The sequence below is a fragment of the Heteronotia binoei genome, chromosome 20 (genome assembly GCF_032191835.1).
Source record: "Heteronotia binoei isolate CCM8104 ecotype False Entrance Well chromosome 20, APGP_CSIRO_Hbin_v1, whole genome shotgun sequence".
NCBI lineage: Eukaryota > Metazoa > Chordata > Lepidosauria > Squamata > Gekkonidae > Heteronotia > Heteronotia binoei.
Window position 1 is genome coordinate 29,067,674 of NC_083242.1, and position 22,109 is coordinate 29,089,782.

Below are 22,109 nucleotides of genomic sequence, written 5' to 3' on the forward strand. Positions count from 1 at the left end.
CTCACAATCTCCTTTCCCTTCCTCCCCCATAACAGACACCCTGTGAGGTGGGTGGGGCTGAGAGGGCTCTCACAGCAGCTGCCCTTTCAGGGACAGAGTCTCAGAGTGGCTCACAATCTCCTTTACCTTCCCCCCCCCCCACAACAGACACCCTGTGAGGTGGGTGGGGCTGGAGAGGGCTCTCACAGCAGCTGCCCTTTCAAGGACAGCTCTGTGAGAGCAATGGCTGACCCAAGGCCATTCCAGCAGGTGCAAGTGGAGGAGTGGGGAATCAAACCCGGTTCTCCCCGATAAGAGTCCGCACACTTAACCACTACACCAAACTGGCTCTCTGAGTAGATAAAACAGTTTTACAGGACATAGGATAAACAGGATAAAACAGGACATAGAAGCATTGATGTTGCCTTCTGGTAAAAAGGGAAGTGGGTTGAAAAACCCCAAATCCCAGTACTAACTCTGCTGTCACGGTGGTGGCTCTATGACAGGTAGAGAAGCCCTTCCGCACCCTGCTATTGAGGCCCTTTTAACGGAGATGGCATCGGGGGCGCAGGGACCTTCCTTATTTGAAGTCCGGGCTCCGCAGGGACAGCCTCCACCGCCCCCCCGTTGCTCACATCTTTGGACCTTCCCAGTTGCTATATCTGAACTCTGCCTTCTCTCTCTGTTTTTCTTAAGGTTTGGTACAGAGAGAATATCTGCCATCACAATCCCGAAGGTTCGTCGTGGTCCTTGATCGCAACCCCCGGGGAGGTCGTTCAGCTCAGCTGCGGCCCCTACGATCTCCTCTGGGCGACTCTTTGGGAAGGGCAGGCGATCGTGAGGGAAGGGATCGACAGGAACAACCCGCGAGGTCAGTCCCGTTTCGGCATCTTCCTTGCCGTGCTGGGCAGAGTCCGGATTGGCGTTTTTTAAAGATTGTCGACTTTGCTTTCGGCAGGGCTCTCGTGGACCGTCGTGCAGCCTCCTGTGCCGGAGAATGCCATTTCTCACGTGTCTGTAGGTGTGAATGTGGTGTGGGCAGTTACCAAGGACAACAAAGTAAGTGTATCTGAGGAACAAGGGTGTAGACCAGGGGTGTTGAACATGCGTCCTGGGGACTGAAATAGGCCCCCAAAGGACTCCTATCAGGCCCCTGAGCAACTGACTGTCATCTGCTTCCTTCTCCCTCTCTCTTGCTTCCTTCTGCATCTCAGCTTGCTTTGCAAGGCTTGCTGAATGGCACAGGAGCTCCAGGGCAAAGCCTCTATTTTCTCCATTGGCTGAGGCTCCTCCCTTGGGGAGGAAGGGGGAAGGAAGAGCTTGCTTTGCCAGGCTTTCTCAGTCACACAGCAGAGTTACTGAGCCAAGCCTCTCTTCCTTCTATTGGCTGAGGCTCCTCTCCCTCCTGGTCCCCTGGGGAAGGAAGGAAAGAGCCAGAGCTTCCTTTGCCTAGTTCCCTCCATCCCATGGGAGAGATACAAAGAAAGCACCTTTAAGACCAATAAGTGCTAATATTTTAAGCATGTTTTTTTTAAATCTTTAATTGTGTTTGTCTGTGTCCTTTGTAAAGTTTATATCTCTGCTACCTAACCTTAAATAGGAACACACAATGCCCAGCCTGACAAGGTATTTATGTCAGATCCGGCCCTCATAACAAATGAGTTCAACACCCTGTAGACTTAAACCCCCCAACATCACCTTGGTCATTTGATGCCCAGAATTTCTGGTTTTTATGGTTGCAGACAGGAAAAATTTAAAAAATTGGGGGGTAGGGTATGGTTCAGAAGAAGCAGAGTTGGTTTTATATTCTGCCCTTCACTACCCAAAGGAGTCTCAGGGTGGCTTACAACCTTCTTCCCATCCTCTCATGACAACAGACACCCTGTGAGGTAGGCGGGGCTGAGAAAGTGTTGAGAAAACTTGTGACTGACCCAAGATCACCCAGCTGGCTGCATGTGGAGGAAGAGTGGGGAATCAAGCCTGGTTCGTAAGAACAGAAGAGAAGTCATGTTGGATCAGGCCAATGGCCCATCCAGTCCAACTCTCTGTGTCACACAGTGGCCAAAAAACCCTGGTGCCATCAGGAGGTCCATCAGTGGGGCCAGGACACTAGAAGCCTTCTTACTGTTTCCACCTCCCCCCCCCCGCCCCCAGCACCAGATTAGAGTCCACCACCCTCAACCGCTGCACCACTCCTCTTGCAGAAGGCTCCAAACTCAGCTGCTGGCATCTCTAGTGAAAAGGATTGTGGGATAGATTATGCGAAAGACCTCTGCCTGAGGCCCTGGAGAGCCCGTGCTGGTCCGAGTAGACCGGGGTCCCCAACCTTTTTCATCCTGCAGCCGCCTTTGGAATTTTGACACAGCATGGTGAGCGCAGCTGCAAAATGGCGGCTACAAGAGGCAGAGCCAGCCACAAAATGGCTGCCACAACTTACCTTCAGTTACATAGTGAAGATCCTTTTGCTGTGGCGGCAGCTGCTGCCAGAACATTTTTTTTAAAAGAATCTGCACAGCCAATCAGAAGCCTTGCTGGGAAGAGGCTTCCTGGTTCCACCCACTTTTTAACAACCCTTGGCAGGCACTAAGAAAGGCACCCTGTTGGGGACCTCTGCAGTGGGCAATACTGACCTTGATGGACCAGTGGTCCAATTCAGTACAAGGCAGAGTCATGTGCTATAAGGTGCTTGGGGTGCTACTGACCACTCCACCTGTGGCACCAGTTGTTATCTCTTTGCCCTCTCAAAATCTGGGGCCCAGAGAGAGCCATTTTGCTGTAGTGAGGGAGCCAGTTCGGTGTAGTGGTTAAGTGTGCGGACTGTTATCTGGGAGAACCAGGTTTGATTCCCCACTCCTTCACTTGCACCTGCTGGAATGGCCTTGGGTCAGCCGTAGCTCTCGCAAAAGTTGTCCTTGAAAGGGCAGCTTCCGGGAGAGCTCTCTCAGCCCCACCCACCTCACAGGGTGTCTGTTGTGGGGAGGGGAAGGGAAAGGAGATTGTAAGCTGCTCTGAGACTCCTTTGGCTATCAAAGGGAAAGGAAAGGAAAGGTCCCCTGTGCAAGCACCAGTCGTTTCCAACTCCGGGGTGACGTTGCTTTCACCACATTTTCACGGAAGACTTTTTTACGGGGAGGTTTGCCATTGCCTTCCCCAGTCATCTACGCTTTCCTCCCAGCAAGCTGGGTACTCACTTTACCGACCTTGGAAGAAGAAGATATTGGATTTGTATCCCGCCCTCTACTCCGAAGAGTCTCAGAGCAGCTCACAATCTCCTTTACCTTCCTTCCACACAGCAGACACTCTGTGAGGTGGGTGGGGCTGGAGAGGGCTCTCACAGCAGCTGCCCTTTCAAGGAGAGTCTCAGAGCGGCTCACAATCTCCTTTACCTTCCTCCCCCACAACAGACACCCTGTGAGGTGGGTGGGGCTGAGAGGGCTCTCACAGCAGCTGCCCTTTCAAGGACAACCTCTGCCAGAACTATGGCTGACCCAAGGCCATTCCAGCAGCTGCAAGTGGAGGAGTGGGGAATCAAACCCGGTTCTCCCAGATAAAAGTCCGCACACTTCACCGCTACACCGGCTCTCCTCACTAGGAGGGAAGGCTGAGTCAGCCTCAAGCCGGCTACCTGAAAACCCAGCTACCTCCGGGGATCGAACTCGGGTTGTGAGCAGAGCTTAGAACTGCCACACTGCAGCTTTAAACCCTCTGCTCCACGGGGCTATCGAAGAGAGGGTATAAATCCAATCTCCTCCTTCTCCACCCATGCCCCCCTTATCATTCACCCTTTCATGGGCGCCAGTCTTTTTCCCCTCAAAATCCTAAGGAACACAATGCAGATAAACGGACAAATAGAATTCCTTCTAGAAATCATTTCCCCTGGGATGGGTTTATTTGCTGCCTCAGACAGCTGCTCAGCCGTGCTCCCTCTGCGCTGCAGAGTCTGGTGAGTAAAAATTTGGGGAGGGACGGTGACTCAGTGGTAGAGCTTGGGAAGCAGAAGGTCCCAGGTTCAATCCCTGGCATCTCCAAAAAAGGGTCCAGGCAAATAGGTGTGAAAAACCTTGGCTTGAGACCCTGGAGAGCTGCTGCCAGTCTGACTTCAATGGACCAAAGGTCTGATTCAGTATAAGGCAGCTTCATATGTTCATATGTTTATGTATTCTACTTGGTGAGCTCCAGGCATGAAAGCGGTGAGCTGCTGCCTCAATGAGCATGCTCTGGAGCCACCCTTCCTGAGCTCAGGCAAAAAGGGTGTGAGCCGGAGGCTTAAAATCTGTGAGCTAGCTCATGCTAACAGCGTAGAGGGAACACCGCTACTCAGTGCAGTCTGGACAGTACGCCTGTCCTGGGATATTAGCTGTAACATCTTAAAAAATGTACAAGCAGTGCCCCGTTGATTATCCTTTGCCTGGGCAAACAGAAGGCGCGGGGCTGTCCTTGTTGCATCCGGCTTGTGATTCCTCTCCCCCCCCCCCCGCTCCCAATGAGGCCATTCAATTGCTTTTTTCTTCTTTTGAGCAATTCCCTGAATTCCGCTCCAAAGAGACGCTGCGGTGCAAGCCGTCGAATGCGTTCGGGCGGGCGTAGTCGATTTGCCCGAGGCTGCTGCCCCGGAGGAATTGGCGGGGCTAAACAGGTTGCTAGGGCTGACCTGTGTGTTCTCTTGTAGGTTTGGTTCAGAAGAGGGGTCAACTCGCACAATCCTTGTGGCACCAGCTGGATTGAGATGGTTGGGGAGATGATGACGGTGAATGTGGGGCTGAACGACCAGGTGAGGCTCCCCTAGGAAGGGTAAGGAGGGGCACAAAAGACAGTCTCGGGGCATCCTGACTCATAAATCACCTCCTGACAAACCTCCAGGCCCGGCGTGTGGGGCCCTGCTGCCTGAGGCAGAACCCCACAGTGCGCCCCCTCCCCGGAAAAAGTTATTGCGCACCCAAAGCGCGCACATGCCGGTAACGTCGTCACATAACATCACCACGCCGGGCAGTGGAGGGTCTCCAGCAGGTGCCAGGCCGCTCTATTCCCACCCACCCGCCGTAGCTCTCCGAGCCGCCACCAACCTGACCTCCTTGGCGTCTTCTTCGTTGAAAGAGAATTGCATCTCTGGCGCTGGGGTGGCATGGAGGAGGAGGTGTGGTGCTGCGAAGCCCTTGGCCACCATCAGAGAGGCCGGCCTGGCAGCAGCAGGGCAGATGAACGGAGCAGGCAGCTGCCCAGCCTGCTCGCCCAGGTGCCCTGCGTTCGAGCCCAGCCGCCGCTCAGAGGGGCCGAGGGAGGTCCTCCAACCCCTCAGCGCCCAGACACGTGGCATTTCCCTTTCACAGCACTCTCTGAGTTCGGGGGGCACCAGGAAGCGTTGTTCTTTCTGGGCTCTGAGGGGCCGAGGGAGGTCCTCCAATCCCTCAGCGCCCAGACACGTGGCATTTCCCTTTCACAGCACTCTCTGAGTTCAGGGGGCACCAGGAAGCGTTGTTCTTTCTGGGCTCTGAGGGGCCGAGGGAGCTCCTCCAACCCCTCAGCGCCCAGACACGTGGCATTTCCCTTTCACAGCACTCTCTGAGTTCGGGGGGGGGGCACCAGGAAGCGTTGTTCTTTCTGGGCTCTGAGGGGCTGAGGGAGCTCTTCCAACCCCTCAGTGCCCAGACACGTGGCACTTCCCTTCCACTGCACTCTCTGAGTTCGGGGGGCACCAGGAAGCGTTGTTCTTTCTGGGATCTGAGGGGCCGAGGGAGGTCCTCCAACCCCTCAGCGCCCAGACACGTGGCATTTCCCTTTCACAGCACTCTCTGAGTTCGGGGGGGGGGCACCAGGAAGCGTTGTTCTTTCTGGGGGCTGAGGGAGCTCTTCCAACCCCTCAGCGCCCAGACACGTGGCACTTCCCTTCCACTGCACTCTCTGAGTTCGGGGGGCACCAGGAAGCGTTGTTCTTTCTGGGCTCTGAGGGGCCAGGGGAGCTCCTCAGACCCAGTCGGAGGCTCAGGGACGGGGTGAGTGGGGAGAGGGCACTCCCCTCCACCCCTGCTGGGAGCTGGTGCCCTAAGCAGTCACCTAGTTCACTTGCTCCCACGCGCCGGCCCTGGCCCAGTCGCATTATTTATTTATTTGATTTATATCCCGCCCTACCCCACCGAAGCGGGCTCAGGGCGGCTTACAATACAAGGATTCTAACATAGAATTCAAATTTTAAATATAATAGCAATTTACATAGTTAAGAAATTAAAACATTAAAAACATTAAAAACAGTGCATCAGTCAACAACGTACAATCTATACACTTCCTTCAATATTTTGGTAGTTTGGTGGTTTGATTCCGGTCAGTTATAGGCCAACCGGAAGAGGACTTTCTTGCAGGCCCTGCGGAATTGTCCAATATCCCACAGGGCCCTGACCTCTTCCGGTAACTGGTTCCACCAGCAAGGGGCTGTTATTGAGAAGGCCCTGTCCCTGGTTGACTTCAGACGGGCCTCCTTTGGCCCGGGGATTACGAGCAGATTTTGGGAGCCAGATCGCAGTACTCTCTGGGGAACATATGGGAAGAGACGGTCCCTAAGGTAGGCAGGTCCTAGACCATGTAGGGCTTTAAAGGTAATAACCAGCACCTTGTACCGGACTCGGTATATTATTGGCAGCCAGTGCAGTCCCCGAAGGCCCAGCTGAATGTGCTCCCGTCTAGAGAGCCCTAATAGCAGCCGGGCGGCGGTGTTCTGCACTAGCTGCAACTGCATCAGATCTTGGAAGCGAAGTAGGGTCAGCGATGTTTACTACTTGGATGAGAGACCAGCAAGGTAGTCCAAGGTTGCTACGCAGAGCTAGGCAAGGGCAAACCACCTCCGTTCATCTCTTGCCCTGACCTGGATGGCCCAGGCTAGCCTGGTCTCCTCAGATCCTGGGAGCTAAGTAGGGTCAGCCCTGGGTAGTACTTGAATGGGAGACTGCCACAGAAGTTCGGAGTAGAAGAAGAGGAGGAGGAGATTGGATTCCTACCCCGCCCTTCGCTCAAAGTCTCCGAGCAGCTTACAGTCTCCTTCCCTTCCTCTCCCCATGGCAGACACCCTGTGAGGTAGCTGGGGCTGAGAGAGTTCTGCGAGAACTGTGACTTGCCCGAGGTCACTCAGCAGCTGCCCACGGAGGAGAGGGGAATCAAATCCAGTTCTCCCAGATTACAGTCCTCCACTCTTAACCACAACAGCACACCTGGCTCGCTACTTGTAAGTTATATAAACAAAATATATGTGATTAGCCAGCCTTCTGTATCTACAAGCACAGTAACTAATTTTTACAGACGCTGAACTTACATGGAAGTGCTTATGGCAAGGAAATACCTTGGCAAACCCTTGCCATGGCTGGTTTCTGTCCTCCGATAAAAGGGGAGAGTGTTCGATTCAGCCCTTCTGATCTTTTCCTCACTCAGGTGTGGGGTATCAGCTGTGAAGACCGAGCGGTTTATTTCCGGCAAGGAGTCACCCCGAGCGAGTTGAGTGGGAAGGCCTGGAAGGCGATTGTGTGCAGCCGTGATACGGATCGCTCTCAGACTGGAAGCTCCTCCAGTCTCCTCAGGTATCCACAAAATGCTGTCAAGCAAAGAGTTGCCGGAAGGAGGGAGGGAGGGGGGAGCACATCCAGAAGGAACTCTGTAGCCTGAGAATTCTTTAGCAGAAACAGGACTGCAGGTTTTCTTTACCACTAACACACTTTTATTCAGAATAAAATAGGAGTCACGTTGCACCTTTAAGACCAACTTAGGCGCAACGTGACTCCTGTTTTGTTCTACTACTTCAGGACCAACACGGCTGACTACTTGGTTTTATTCAGAACGTAAGCTTTCGTGTGCAGGCACACTTCTTCAGACGAGGAAATGTGCATGCACGCAAAAGCTTCCGTTCTGAATAAAAGTTTGTTGGTCTTTAAGGTGATGCTTGACTCCTGCTTTGTTCTACTGCTTCAGACCAACCCGGCTGCCCACCTGGATCCGTCTGCAGGTTTTCTTATGTGCGTGCAGCGGCCTAGAAACTACACTCCTCCCAATAATGAGCCCCTACATTACTGCCACCGCTTTGGGGCTGGGTAGGTCTAGCTGTCATGCGTTGAGTGCAAAGAGTCTATGCTTCTTTTGCTTGCGCATTAATTCCCAGGACTCTGCCAATGTGTTCCATGACTCAGTCACTTTTCTGAAATGTTTAGATCCAGTGGGGCGGGGACGGGGGCAAACTGCAGCTTGGGAGCCACATGTGGCCCTTTCACACATGTTGTATGGTTCTCGAAGCCCCCACTGCCCCATCGGCCAGCTTGGAGAAAGCATTTGTCTCTTTAAATAACTTTGCCAAGCCAGCCAGTAGCTTGGAGAATGCATTTAATTTTGCTTTCTTTCCACCTTCCCCACTCCCCCATCTTCCTTCCTTCCTTCCTTCCTTCCTTCCTTCCTTCCTTCCTTCCTTCCTTCCTTCCTTCCTTCCTTCCTTCCTTCCTTCCTTCCTTCCTTCCTTCCTTCCTTCCTTCCTTCCTTCCTTCCTTCCTTCCTTCCTTCCTCCCTCCCTCCCTCCCTCCCTCCCCTCCCTCCCTCCCTCCCTCGCAGCTCTCAAACATCTGATGTTAATGTCTTGCAGCTCTTCTACATCTGGCGTTTGTTCTATCCAACTCTTACATTAAGCAAGTTTGGCCACCCCTGCACTGGCGCTTTCCCCTCTCAGCCTTTCTGTGTCTGTCCTTTTTCTAATGGCAGCTGACAGTTCCTCTTCTGTGACTTTTCTCCCTTCCCCCCCCCCTCCAGGCACACTGACCTTTCACTTCCCGCAGAGCAGCTGTGCTATGAGTCAGCTTTATCTGCCACCTCCCACAGATTGGAATGTTTGTGAACATTCCCTGACTCAAAAAAAATAAACATACGCAAAGATAGACCTCTCCACCATACCCTGTGAAGGACATGAGGTCCTGTATTATGGTTGAAGGGCTTACGCTCAGCATTTTCTGGTTATGTTGATCTCGTCTGTGCCTAGATAGAAAGACTTTCTGGGATGCAAGCTAGCTTGGATTCCATCATAGAAGGAAAACAGACTATAAATACAAGATATAAAGAATACTTCCCAGAACTGCAAAGGCCATAGATCAAGGGTATCAATCTCATTTGTTATGAGGGCCGGATCTGATATAAATGAGGCCTTGTTGGGTCAGGCCATGTCAGGCTGGGCTGGGCCATACTTATTTAAGATTAGGGAGTGCGCGCACACACACACACACACACCACACATCACCTTAAAACATTAGCACTCGTTGGACTTAAAGGTGCTTTCTTTGTATTTCTCCCATGGGATCCAGGGAACTGGGCAAAGGAAGCCCTGGCTCTTTCCTTCCTTCCTCAGGATGGGGAGGGGCCTCAGCCAATAGAAGGAAGAGAGACTTGGCTCCGTAGTTTTGCTGTGCAATTGAGAGAGCCTGGAAAAAACAAGCTCAGCCTTCCCCACCCCCTTCCTTCCCGAGGGAGGAGGCTCAGCCAATGGAGAAAACAGAAGTTTTGCTCTGTAGCTCCTGTGCAATTGAGAGAGCCTGGCAAAGTAAGCTGTGATGCAGAAGGAAGCGAGAGAGAGGGAGAAGGAAGCAGACAGCATCAGTTGCTCGAGGGCCTGATAGGAGCCATCTGGGGGCCTGATTCTGCCCCTGGGCCACATGTTTGACACCCCTGCCTTAGCTTCAACGTAAGTTTTTCCTTCTTTTTTCCTCCTCCCCCAAGCGCTGGCTGCTTTTTCACGGATAATATCAAGGAGCAAAGCGGGTCACTTTTCCGGAGCGACGGAGATTTTCTGTCTGACACTGAGGTGCCCTCGGCCATCACTGACCCTTGCCTTCCTAGCGTCGCTGAAGGCAGCAACGGAAACGAGGAGGCCGACCGAGCGGCGGACTTCCGGGCAGACCCAAGTGCGGATCCTGCGCCCACCCCTCCTGAAGAAGCTAGTTCCGCTTCTGAACCAAAGCTCGCTGCTGACACGGAAGAACCTTCCTCCAGTCAGGATTCCCACCCAGCGGAACTCCAGTGGACAAACATCGACTTGAAGGAGGCCGGCCGGAGCCCTGCGCTTTCGGCCAGCGCCTTGGCAGAGACATCCAGCCTGTCCTCCTTCGGCACGTTGCCACTCGGTGTGGAGGATCGTTACGGGGCTGACGAGCATCCCTTGTGGGCCTGGGTCTCTGGCGGAGGCTGCCTGGTGGACTTGCACACCGCCCTGAAGTGGTTCACGATACAGTCAGGTACGAGGAGATGGCTTTTTAATTGTTATCGTAGTTTTTGTTTTTTGTTCTATGTAACTGTGACATTTCTACCCTGCCTTTCCCAGTAGACCAGGGGTTCCCAGCCTTTTTGAGCCTGTAGGCACCTTATGACATGGGATAATGGGGGTTGCCACAAAATGGCTGCCACAGGAGATTGAATCAACCACAAAATGGCTAGCAGAGGAGGCTGACCTTGGCTCAGTCACGGTTCTCTCAGAGCTGTTCTCTGAGGAGCAGGTCTCTCAGAGTTCTCTGAGCCCCGCCTGACCTCATAGGGTGTCTATTGAGGGGAGAGGAAGGGAAGGAGATTGTAAGCCGTTCTGAGACTCTGAGTGAAAGGTGGGGTTATAAATCCAGTCTCTCAAAATGAGTGGCCCAGGAGGCTGTCAATCACAAAACGGCTGCCACAGGAAATTGAATCAACCACAAAATGGCTAGCAGAGGAGGCTGACCTCGGCTCAGTCACGGTTCTCTCAGAGCTGTTCTCTGAGGAGCAGGTCTCTCAGAGTTCTCTCAGCCCCGCCTGCCCTCATAGGGTGTCTATTGAGGGGAGAGGAAGGGAAGGAGATTGTAAGCCGTTCTGAGACTCTGAGGGAAAGGTGGGGTTATAAATCCAGTCTCTCAAAATGAGTGGCCCAGGAGGCTTTCAATCACAAAATGGCTGCCACAGGAAATTGAATCAACCACAAAATGGCTAGCAGAGGAGGCTGACCTCGGCTCAGTCACGGTTCTCTCAGAGCTGCTCTCTGAGGAGCAGGTCTCTCAGAGTTCTCTCAGCCCCACCTGCCCTCATAGGGTGTCTGTTGAGGGGAGAGGAAGGGAAGGAGATTGTAAGCCGTTCCAAGTGAAAGGTGGGGTTATAAATCCAGTCTCTCAAAATGAGTGGCCCAGGAGGCTGTCAATCACAAAATGGCTGCCACGGAAAGTGGAGCCAGCCAGACACCCAAAGAAAGTCAGAGTGCAGGGTGAAAGAGGGGAAGTTTTTAAAAAATCACACTGGGAAAGAGGAGTGAGAGAGAGAGAGCATGAAACCAACACTGTGGTGGCAGTTGCTGCCAAAGCAACATGATTTAGGGTCTGTGTTGGGAAATACCTGGAGATTATAGAGGTGGATCCTGTGGAAGGTGGGGTTTGGAGAGGGGAGGGGCCTCAGCAGGGTCCAATGCGACCGAGTCCACCCTTCAAAGTAGCCATTTTCTCCAGGAAGATATCAGCAGGTTCTGATGTCGGTGATTAATTAAAGCCAAAAATCACCGGAATAGCAGTGCCAGAAACAGCAATTAACATGCGTTGATCCAAGTCGTTAAATGTGGTACTAAGGCTCCAGGATAAAATATTGAGAGTAAAAGGCTGACGAAGGACAGAAACCGTGAGGACCCCAAGGCTGGCTGTCCTTTGCTCTCTCGGAGACAAGCTGGAAATCTGAACTCCACCCAAGTTGCTGAATACAAGCTTGAACACAAGTTGGGACAGCAGGAAGGCATCTGCCTCCTAGGAACTGTATTTTTTATCTTTTTACAGCCGGCAGTGTGGGGGAGTGGAGTGTTATTGCTATTCTGGTGATTTTTGGCTTTTAATTATTTTCTCTAGGGAAGCTGATTTGTGCCAGCTGGAGATTAGTTACAAAAGCAGGAAGTCTCCAGATCCCACCTGGAGACTGGCAACCAATGTTCCTTCTCAGCTGAGTTGGTGTGAGCGAGCTCACCTTTTTTAAGCCTCCGGCTCAAACGTTTTCATCTTAGCTCGGGAAAAATGGCCCCAGAGCAAGCTAATTGATGCAGCAGCTCACAACTTTAATCCCAGTAGCTCACAAAGTAGAATTTTCACTTACAAGATCCCACAGCTTGCTGTATTGCTGGCAACCCTAGGGTTATTTTAATCTCCACAGCCAATCAGAAGCCCTGCCAGCTAGCAACTTCGCCTGGCCCCACCCACTTCCTGAAAATACTTGGCTGGCACCAGGAAAAGTGTGAGCGGGCACTGTGGTGCCCACGGGCGCCAAGTTGGGGACCTCTGGCATAGCAATACTGCCCTTGGTAGACCAAGGTCCTGACTCAGTCTAATGCAGCTTCATGCGTCCGGGGCTGACTGGACAGTAAAGAGGGTGCCGTCAAAATCATGTGACCGCAGGAAGCCGCTATATGATGAGTCAGAGAATTGGCCCATTTGTCTCATATTGTCTCCCATGACCGGCAGCAAGTCTGTTCTTTGCACAGCTGTATGGTACAGCGGTCAGAAAGCTGGGCTGGATCTGGGGAAACCAGGAGTCAAATTCCCCCATGCTCCCTCGATCGGTGACCCTGAACCAGCCATGCAGTCTGTCCGTCCTACCTCGCAGGGTGGTTGTGAGGATAAAACAGGCCAGGGAGGAAACTGTGTATGCCGTCCTGAGTTCCACAGACACCCGGTGGGATTCCACTCAATAAATGCAGCTTTGTGCCCCAAGCAATGGCTACTTGTATTTCCGCCCCTGCTCCAGCTAGTTCCGCCATGTGACTTGAATTTCTGACCACCTGCTCCTCCTTTCCGGCTCTCCAGGCTTATCCTCCTCGGGTCAGTCCCTCTGTCTGTCCATCACCCCGGCACAGACTACAGCGTGGCGCAAGCAGATCTTCCAGCAGCTGGCGGAAAGAACCCGGCGGGAGCTGGAGAACTTCCGACACTATGAACAGGCTGTTGAGCAGGTGATGCGCCCTTCCAGTCTGATGCCCTTCCTTTCCAAGTTCAAAAATGATGTCTCTCTGTCTACATCATATTTATCTCTCTCCCTTCCTCCAACATGGTTGTGTAAGGCACATGATTGTGTGATGTAGGGCTCCACCTCCTACAACAGGGGTGTCAAACATGCAGTCCGAGGGCCAAATCAGGCCCCCAGAGGGTTTCTATTATGCCCCCGAGCAACTGGCTGTCATCTGCTTCCTTCTCCCCATATCTTGCTTCCTTCTGCATCACAGCTTGCTTTGCAAGGCTTGCTCAATTGCAGAGGAACTACAGGGCAAAACCTATTTTCTCCATTGGCTGAGGCTCCTCCCTTGGGGAGGAAGAGAGGCTGAGCTTGTTTTTCCAGGCCCTCTCAATCGCAAAGCAGAGCCACTGATCCAGGCCTCTCTTCCTTCTATGGGCAGAAGCTCCCCCACCCCCCAGTCTCCTGGGGAAGGAAGGAAACAGCCAGAGCTTCCTTTGCCCAGTTCCCTGAATCTCATGGGAGAAATACAAAGAAATCACCTTTAAGACCAATGAGTGCTAACGATTTAAGCATGTTTTAAGTTTTTTTAAAAATATATTTAATTGTGTTTGCCTGTGTCCTTTATTGTTTCAAACAATTTTATTAGTAACATATGGTAATAAATTTCAATTTCTTACATCATTACTTTTTTTTATCTATCCCATATATTACTTTCTACCAACCCCTCCCCCCGTTACTTGACCCCCCACCGGTGTTATATACTTAAAATCTTAATATTAAAGGTACCCTTAATTAATAAGAACCAAAATTAATATCCTCCTCCCTCTTGTACTTAGTCACTATCAAAAATTGTCCAATGTCCTTTTATTTTCCACTCTTTTTCTACGTATCTTCTGAACTTTTTCCACTCCATCTTAAATACTTCTAAATCATAGACTCTTAAGGTTCTTGTTAACTTGTCCATTTCACTCCATGTCATAACTTTTACAATCCAATCCCATTTCTCTGGTATTTTTTTCTTGCTTCCAAAACTGCGCATACAATGTCCTAGCAGTTGAGAGCAAGTACCAAATTAAAGTTCTATCTTCTTTTGGAAATGTTTCCATTTGTAATCCCAACAAATGGAAATCCCAAATCCTTTATAAAGTTGGCTCGGCCCAACCCAACATGGCCTGGCCCAACAAGGTCTCATTTATGTCAGATCTGTCCCTCCTAACATGAGTTTGTCACTCCTGTCCTACACCATCCATTTTGTGGCTCCGCCTCCAGTGGCAACCATTTTGTGGCTCCGCCGTCAGTAGCCTCCATTCTGTGACAGAACTCCAAAAGGGCTCGTAAGCTCGAAAAGGTCGGGGACTCCTGCACTGGGGTATAACCTCAGAACCTGCCTCTCTGGAGCGGTGTGGGAAAGAGAGACGGCCCAGAACCCAGGAAGAATTGCTTTGCCGTTTCCTGGCTTCTCCACTTAAAACACTGCTTTGCTTTGTTTTATCTTTTTCTTTCCCCCCCCCCCGCCACCTCTGTAGTCGGTGTGGGTCAAAACGGGCACGCTACAGTGGTGGAGAACCTGGAAGCCGTATAAGTGGATTGACGTCCGGGTGGCCCTGGAGCAGTTCACAGGAAATGATGGGACTCAGGACAGCATCCTTTTCATCTATTACGTCCAGATGGAAGAGAAGAAGGTCTGTTCCAAGAGAGGGGCTGCCTTTAGAGACCTCCTGTTTGGATTGTTTGCAATGGGAACACACTGCATTTTCCACACTCTGGGTGCTTCGTTTTTGTGTGTTAGCTAGTCCTCTTCTTTGCTTCAGTGGTCACTTGCCCCCACCCAGTGGGCTGGTTTTTAAACAGGAGACTAGAATTATGCTGAAGTCTCAGATCAGCCATACACTATATTGCTCAGGCCGCAACTAAAGTGCTGTGAAGAATGTGGACAGCAGGGCTTTTTTTTGTAGCAGGAACTCTTTTGCATATTAGGCCACACCTTCCTGATGTAGCCAATCCTCCAGGAGCTTACAGGGTTCTTCTTACAGGGGCTACTCTAAGCTCTTGGAGGATTGGCTACATCAGGAGGGATAAAAACCGAATCAGTCAAATGCAGTTTTAAACAAAACTTGTCTTCAGCTGCCTCATGAAGATTGAAAGTGAAGCGGCCAGGTGCATTGTTCCCGAATTGAGGGGCTGTCACCAAAAAGGCCCTTCCTAGGGAGATGAGGTTCTTCAGTCAGTAACACAGGAGGGTCTCTCCCTGCAATCTTAATCCCTGGATAGGAACATATAGGAGAAGATGGTCCTAGTCCTAAGCCACGTCGCGCTTTAAAGGACAAAACCAGCACCTGAATTTGGCTTGGGAGCAGATTGAGAGCCAGTGTAATTGCTGTAGAAACAGGGTCGCATGCTCCTGGTAGCTGGGCCCCAATTGAAACACCCAGGTTCCTTTAAAAATAAAGTGAGCTGGTCAGAGAGCCTGTGCCCTGTCTTTCTGCAGTATCTCCACGTGTTCCTCAATGAAGTCACCATCTTGGTTGAGATCTTGAATGAAGCCAAACACTCCTTCGCGCTCTACACCCCGGAAAGGACGAAGCAACGTTGGCCAATCCGTCTGGCAGCTGCCACAGAACAGGAAATGCACGACTGGGTGAGTCCACTGAGCTGCTGCCTCTGAAAACCATCGGTTTGTCTTTAAAATTCATCTTTGGGTGGCTTTGGGGGCAGAGGGATTAACCCTGCGAGCTATCTCATAGGAAGAAGATTTTTGTTTCCATTTGGGATTTTAAAAAAGCAGAACTTATTCTCCAATGCTGTTTTGTTTCATGGAAACTTTTTTTTGCACCAAGTTGGCTTTCTTTGGCACAAAACTACCACAGTGCGCTGTGGGAGATGGATTTTTTTTGGGGGGGGGGAGGGGAGAAAAAGGTGCATCAAATTGAACTTACTTTATTTGATTTATATCGACCAAACTGACCAAAGGTAGATCCCCACTGGGGTAGCTGACTTTTTGTGTTAACAGCAGGCAGCAATGTAATTATTCTTTCCACGTTTTGGTTAAAATGCGTCGCGTAAGAAAATACACAGGCGGACATACAAAAGCCGTTGGAACGATCTGAATTTAAAAAGCCGAACCCCTTCAAAAGCATGCAGAAGAGTAAAATCCCTTGGGAAAAACACCCACCACTATCCTGGCTAGAGGCATAGTGAAAAGAGAGAATCTCCACTGGCAAGCAAAAATTGAGTCCCATGTGTACCCATAGGGAGAGAATCCCAGAGAAGAATGCTCTGGCTGTTCTGTGAGGTAAAAAACGTAAAGGTAGTCCCCTGTGCAAGCACCAGTCGTTTTTGACTCTGGGGTGACATCGCATCACGACGTTTTCACAGCAGACTTTTTTACGGGGTGGTTTGCCACGAGGTAAAGCAATGTAAAATGGGATGCGTACACTTTTAAAACATACTTACTGTATTCTTTTTTACAGTCCTGACGATAAACCGCAGGCGGAATTATAGGAAAGAAGCAGGTTTGTTAAGAGAAATTATTTTCCTCTTGACCCAGTTTCTGAAATCCAACAATCCTTTTCTTGCCCTGTTTTGAGGAATTTGGAATCAGTTTCTAGTCAGTTCCCATTCCGATCTGAGAGGGGCTTGAAGAGAGGAGGGGGCAGGAAGGGGGGAACGGCCTTCAGGATGTCAGGATTTCGCTCTGCAGATGCTCAGAGGGCAGGGGAGTCTCCCCAAACCTTCCTAGTCCTCCTTGTGCTGTGTAACATAACTGCAAGTCATGAAGTCACAAAATAATATATTGCTTTATCTTAGAAGAGGAATCAAAAAGCAACGAAAGAGAAATTCCTCTTTTGAAAAAAAAAAAAGTAAAAAAGAGGAATGAATGGCTGAATCTAAAAAGTTGGTTTTGGGGGGAAAGAAGTTCCTCTTCTCATAACTAGGGAGACACCACCTTTGGTGATGACTTCCTTCTAAAAACAATAGTAGACAATCACCTTCAGGCAAATAATGTAAAAAAAGGAAACCCCTTGGATATATGGTCCTGCCCTCCATTGAGAGCACTCCTCCTGTAGCGTGGAACATAACATAACCAGAGAGGCTGAAGTCTGCAAAAAGATACCTTGAAAGAAAAGAAAAACCTTCTTTTAGAAGAGAAAAAAAGAGAAAAAGAGGAATCAATTGACTGTATCTAAAGAGTACCCCGTGGCGCAGAGTGGTAAAGCTGCAGTATTGCAGTCCAAACTCTGCTCACGACCTGAGTTCGATCCTGGCGGAAGCTGGGTTCAGGTAGCCAGCTCAAGGTTGACTCAGCTTTCTGTCCTTCCGAGGTTGGTAAAATGAGTACCCCGTTTGCTGGGGGGAAAGTGTAGATCAGGGGTGGCCAACGGTAGCTCTCCAGATGTTTTTTTGCATACAACTCCCATCAGCCCCAGCCAGCATGGCCAATGGCTGGGGCTGATGGGAGTTGTAGGCAAAAAAAATATCTGGAGAGCTACTGTTGGCCACCCCTGGTGTAGATGACTGGGGAAGGCAATGGCAAACCACCCCGTAAAAAGTCTGCCATTAAAATGTTGTGATGTGACATCACCTCAGAGTCGGAAACGACTGGTGCTTCCACAGGGGACTACCTTTAAAGAGATTCAGGTGGGAAACAGTGTTGGTGTGAAGCAAATGAACAAAAGTTGTGTCCAGTGGCATGCACATGGAAACTTATATGCAGAATTAAACTTTGTTGGTCTTAAAGCTGCCTCAGGATTCAAACTGTTTTGTATCTAAAAAGATGAATTTTGGAAAAAAAAGAACCCCCCCCCCCCCCAATAATAACTCCAGAGAGAAGCTATCCCAGATGGGGTGACTTCCTTCCAAAAACAATAGTAGAAAAATCACCTTCCAGCAAATAATGTATCAATTAAATCTTTTGGGTGTTGTCTAGATACGTTGCCAAACAAAACCCAGTAAGGGTTCAGAAAAGACTGATTTGGGACCGTGAGTGAGCTTCATGTTTGGTGAGAGAGCCAGTTTGGCATAGTGGTTAAGTGCGTGGACTCTTATCTGGGAGAACCAGGTTTGATTCCCCACTCCTCCACTTGCAGCTGCTGGAATGGCCTTGGGTCAGCCATAGTTCTCGCAGAATTGTCTTTGAAAGGGCAGCTGATGTGGGAGCTCTCTCAGCCCCACCCACCTCACAGGGTGTTTGTTGTGGGGGAGGAAGGGAAAGGAGATTGTGAGCCGCTCTGAGATTCAGAGTGGAGGGCCGGATACAAATCCAATGTCGTCGTCTTCATGACTCTGCCTGGTCTTTGAACGTCAGAAAATGCCACTCATCCCGTTTCTAAACCTCTGCTCTTTTTGTCTCTCCCCCCCACCCCCCCAAAGCTGGCTCTGCTGAGCATGTCCTGTTGTGAAAGCCGGCGGATCAAGGGACCTCCATCTCCTCAAGCCATTTGGTCAGTGACCTGCAAGGGGGACATCTTTGTCAGCGAACCCACGCCTGACCTGAGGCAGCAGCTCACCCCATGCCCTGCGACCAGATGTGAGAAGCTGGCCATGTTCTCCCTTTGCTTTTTGTTTTAATTTCAATGAATTTTAATGAAGAACTAGGTACCGGGTACAATAGCATTAAAGTTCAACGCTGAACATATAAGGAAGAAGAATACGGACGCCGCATGAAGTACAATAAAACAGTATGGCTAGATATAAACCAAAATAACATCGCTGCTTAAGGAAAGGAGGTTCAAAATATTAACCAGACGAACACTGCACGTACATAATAATGCATTCCAATAAAAAACAATATTGAGCTAAATAATCAGGAAGAGAAGAAAGTAGGAGTAGCGAGCCAAAGAAATCAGTCAGTGAATAGCTAGTAAAGTGAGGTATTTCTATCTCGGGAGTTGTCCTTGAAAGGTAAGCTTCTGGGAGAGCTCTCTCAGCCCCACCCACCTCACAGGGTGTCTGTTGTGGGGGAGAAGATATAGGAGATTGTAAGCCGCTCTGAGTCTCTGATTCAGAGAGAAGGGCCGGGTATAAATCTGCAGTCTTCTTCCTCTTCTTCTCAGCCCCACCCACCTCACAGGGTGTCTGTTGTGGGGTGAGAAGATATAGGAGATTGTAAGCCACACTGAGTCTCTGATTCAGAGAGAAGGGACAGGTATAAATCTGCAGTCTTCTTCCTCTTCTTCTCAGCCCCACCCACCTCACAGGGTGTCTGTTGTGGGGGGAGAAGATATAGGAGATTGTAAGCCGCTCTGAGTCTCTGATTCAGAGAGAAGGGCCAGGTATAAATCTGCAGTCTTCTTCCTCTTCTTCTCAGCCCCACCCACCTCACAGGGTGTCTGTTGTGGGGGAGAAGATATAGGAGATTGTAAGCCACTCTGAGTCTCTGATTCAGAGAGAAGTGCAGGGTATAAATCTGCAGTCTTCTTCCTCTTCTTCTCAGCCCCACCCACCTCATAGGATGTCTGTTGTGCGGGGAGAAGATATAGGAGATTGTAAGCCGCTCTGAGTCTCTGATTCAGAGAGAAGGGCTGGGTATTAATCTGCAGTCTTCTACCTCTTCTTCTCAGCCCCACCCACCTCACAGGGTGTCTGTTGTGGGGTGAGAAGATATAGGAGATTGTAAGCCGCTCTGAGTCTCTGATTCAGAGAGAAGGGCGGGGTATAAATCTGCAGTCTTCTACCTCTTCTTCTCAGCCCCACCCACCTCACAGGGTGTCTGTTGTGGGGTGAGAAGATATAGGAGATTGTAAGCCGCTCTGAGTCTCTGATTCAGAGAGAAGGGCCGGGTATAAATCTGCAGTCTTCTTCCTCTTCTTCTCAGCCCCACCCACCTCACAGGGTGTCTGTTGTGGGGGGAGAAGATATAGGAGATTGTAAACCGCTCTGAGTCTCTGATTCAGAGAGAAGGGCCAGGTATAAATCTGCAGTCTTCTTCCTCTTCTTCTCAGCCCCACCCACCTCACAGGGTGTCTGTTGTGGGGTGAGAAGATATAGGAGATTGTAATCCACTCTGAGTCTCTGATTCAGAGAGAAGGGCCAGGTATAAATCTGCAGTCTTCTTCCTCTTCTTCTCAGCTCCACCCACCTCACAGGGTGTCTGTTGTGGGGGGAGAAGATATAGGAGATTGTAAGCCACTCTGAGTCTCTGATTCAGAGAGAAGGGCCGGGTATAAATCTGTAGTCTTCTACCTCTTCTTCTCAGCCCCACCCACCTCACAGGGTGTCTGTTGTGGGGTGAGAAGATATAGGAGATTGTAAGCCGCTCTGAGTCTCTGATTCAGAGAGAAGGGCGGGGTATAAATCTGCAGTCTTCTACCTCCTCTTCTCAGACCCACCCACCTCACAGGGTGTCTGTTGTGGGGGGAGAAGATATAGGAGATTGTAAGCCGCTCCGAGTCTCTGATTCAGAGAGAAGGGCCGGGTATAAATCTGCAGTCTTCTTCCTCTTCTTCTCAGCCCCACCCACCTCACAGGGTGTCTGTTGTGGGGGGAGAAGATATAGGAGATTGTAAGCCGCTCTGAGTCTCTGATTCAGAGAGAAGTGCAGGGTATAAATCTGCAGTCTTCTTCCTCTTCTTCTCAGCCCCACCCACCTCACAGGGTGTCTGTTGTGGGGGGGAGAAGATATAGGAGATTGTAAGCCGCTCTGAGTCTCTGATTCAGAGAGAAGTGCAGGGTATAAATCTGCAGTCTTCTTCCTCTTCTTCTCAGCCCCACCCACCTCACAGGGTGTCTGTTGTGGGGGGGAGAAGATATAGGAGATTGTAAGCTGCTCTGTGTCTCTGATTCAGAGAGAAGGGTGGGGTATAAATCTGCAGGCGTCGTCTTCTTCCTCTTGTGGGAGACTAGAGGCTATGGAAGAGGAACCTAGGTTGCACCGTAAAAAGGGTTTCCATCTACGAAGGAGAGAGGCATTAGACCTCGACAAGGAATGTGAAGGTGGAGAACTAACGAGTTTATCTAGAATAAAATATTCCCATAATTTGGATACCCAAGCCTGGATAGATGGGGAGGTGTCTTCAGGCACCGCGACACAAACCAACATCTTTGTTCTCCCTTTGTTCTGTGGCTCCCCATACATCCAGAAGTCTTTTTTCTTGAGGGAGGCGAGGGAGACCGTCATATTTAAAATTATTCACCTCATTTTTTAAAAAAAAAAAGTTGCCTGATTAAGCATGGGACGCTGACGATCTCCAGCTAATGACTGTTTAAATGCTTTACCCAAATTTACCCGAGTATCCAGTTCAGTGGGTTCTCTTCTTCTCGTAGGTTCTGGCGACAGATTGGGGGACATTTCCGAGTGATTGAATCCAACAGCCGTGGAATAGTGTGGGGCGTGGGGTACGACCACACCGCCTGGGTTTATACTGGAGGATACGGAGGTGGTTTCTTTTCAGGTAACTGGTTTTATTCCTCCTGCCCCTCAGTGCTGTCTGGCGTCTGGGCTCCTTTGTTGTGACAAAATTCAGAGCGTCTCAGTTTTTTTAAAAAAGACTGGGGCTACCTTCTAAATTTGCTGCGCCTTTCAGGATCCAGCAGCTCAAAGAGCCCAGCTTAGCATGAGCTCATGAGAGCCTGGGAGCTCAGCACAGTCAGCCACGCCTTTAGCAAAGTGCAGCTGACCATGCTGAGTCTCCCAGGCTCTCATGAGATAGATCCAAGCGGGCAGCCGTGTGGGTCTGAAGCAGCTGAACAAAGCAGGAGCCAGATGGCACCTTTAAGACCAACCAATTTTTATTTAGAATGTAAGCTTTCGTGTGCTCTTAAGCACACGAAAGCTTAGGCTCTCATGAGTTCATGCTAAGCTGGGCTTAGCAGCAGGGTCAGTTTACCTGCCTTTCTTTCTTTCTTTCTTTCTTTCTTTCTTTCTTTCTTTCTTTCTTTCTTTCTTTCTTTCTTTCTTTCTTTCTTTCTTTCTTTCTTTCTTTCTTTCTTTCTTTCTTTCTTCTTTCTTTCTTTCTTTCTCTCTTTCTTTCTCTCTTTCTTTCTCTCTTTCTTTTTCTTTCTTTTTCTTTCTTTCTCTTTCTTTCTCTTTCTTTCTCTTTCTTTGGCCGTTTTCCCACTAGCGTTTGCTCCGGCGTAGCGCCCCATTTACCTCCGGATCTTCTCTTGGATTTCGCACATGTTGCTCCGGCGCTGCGCTTTGCTCCGGCGCTTCAGGGATTTTACGCCGGAGTATGTTTTTCAGC

The 22,109-nt window shown here is 50.2% G+C and overlaps 1 protein-coding gene across 1 annotated transcript in view; it reads left to right on the forward strand.

Moving 5' to 3' along the window:
• The window catches only part of TECPR1 (tectonin beta-propeller repeat containing 1), a 54,283-nt gene that overhangs the window by 11,554 nt on the left and 20,620 nt on the right, over positions 1 to 22,109 (forward strand). The window contains 11 exon segments of the mRNA XM_060260634.1: positions 676 to 850; positions 938 to 1,038; positions 4,649 to 4,750; positions 7,393 to 7,538; positions 9,706 to 10,220; positions 12,780 to 12,925; positions 14,454 to 14,609; positions 15,416 to 15,565; positions 18,298 to 18,415; positions 18,418 to 18,454; positions 21,190 to 21,317. Of these exon segments, the coding sequence (XP_060116617.1) occupies positions 676 to 850; positions 938 to 1,038; positions 4,649 to 4,750; positions 7,393 to 7,538; positions 9,706 to 10,220; positions 12,780 to 12,925; positions 14,454 to 14,609; positions 15,416 to 15,565; positions 18,298 to 18,415; positions 18,418 to 18,454; positions 21,190 to 21,317 (1,774 nt within the window).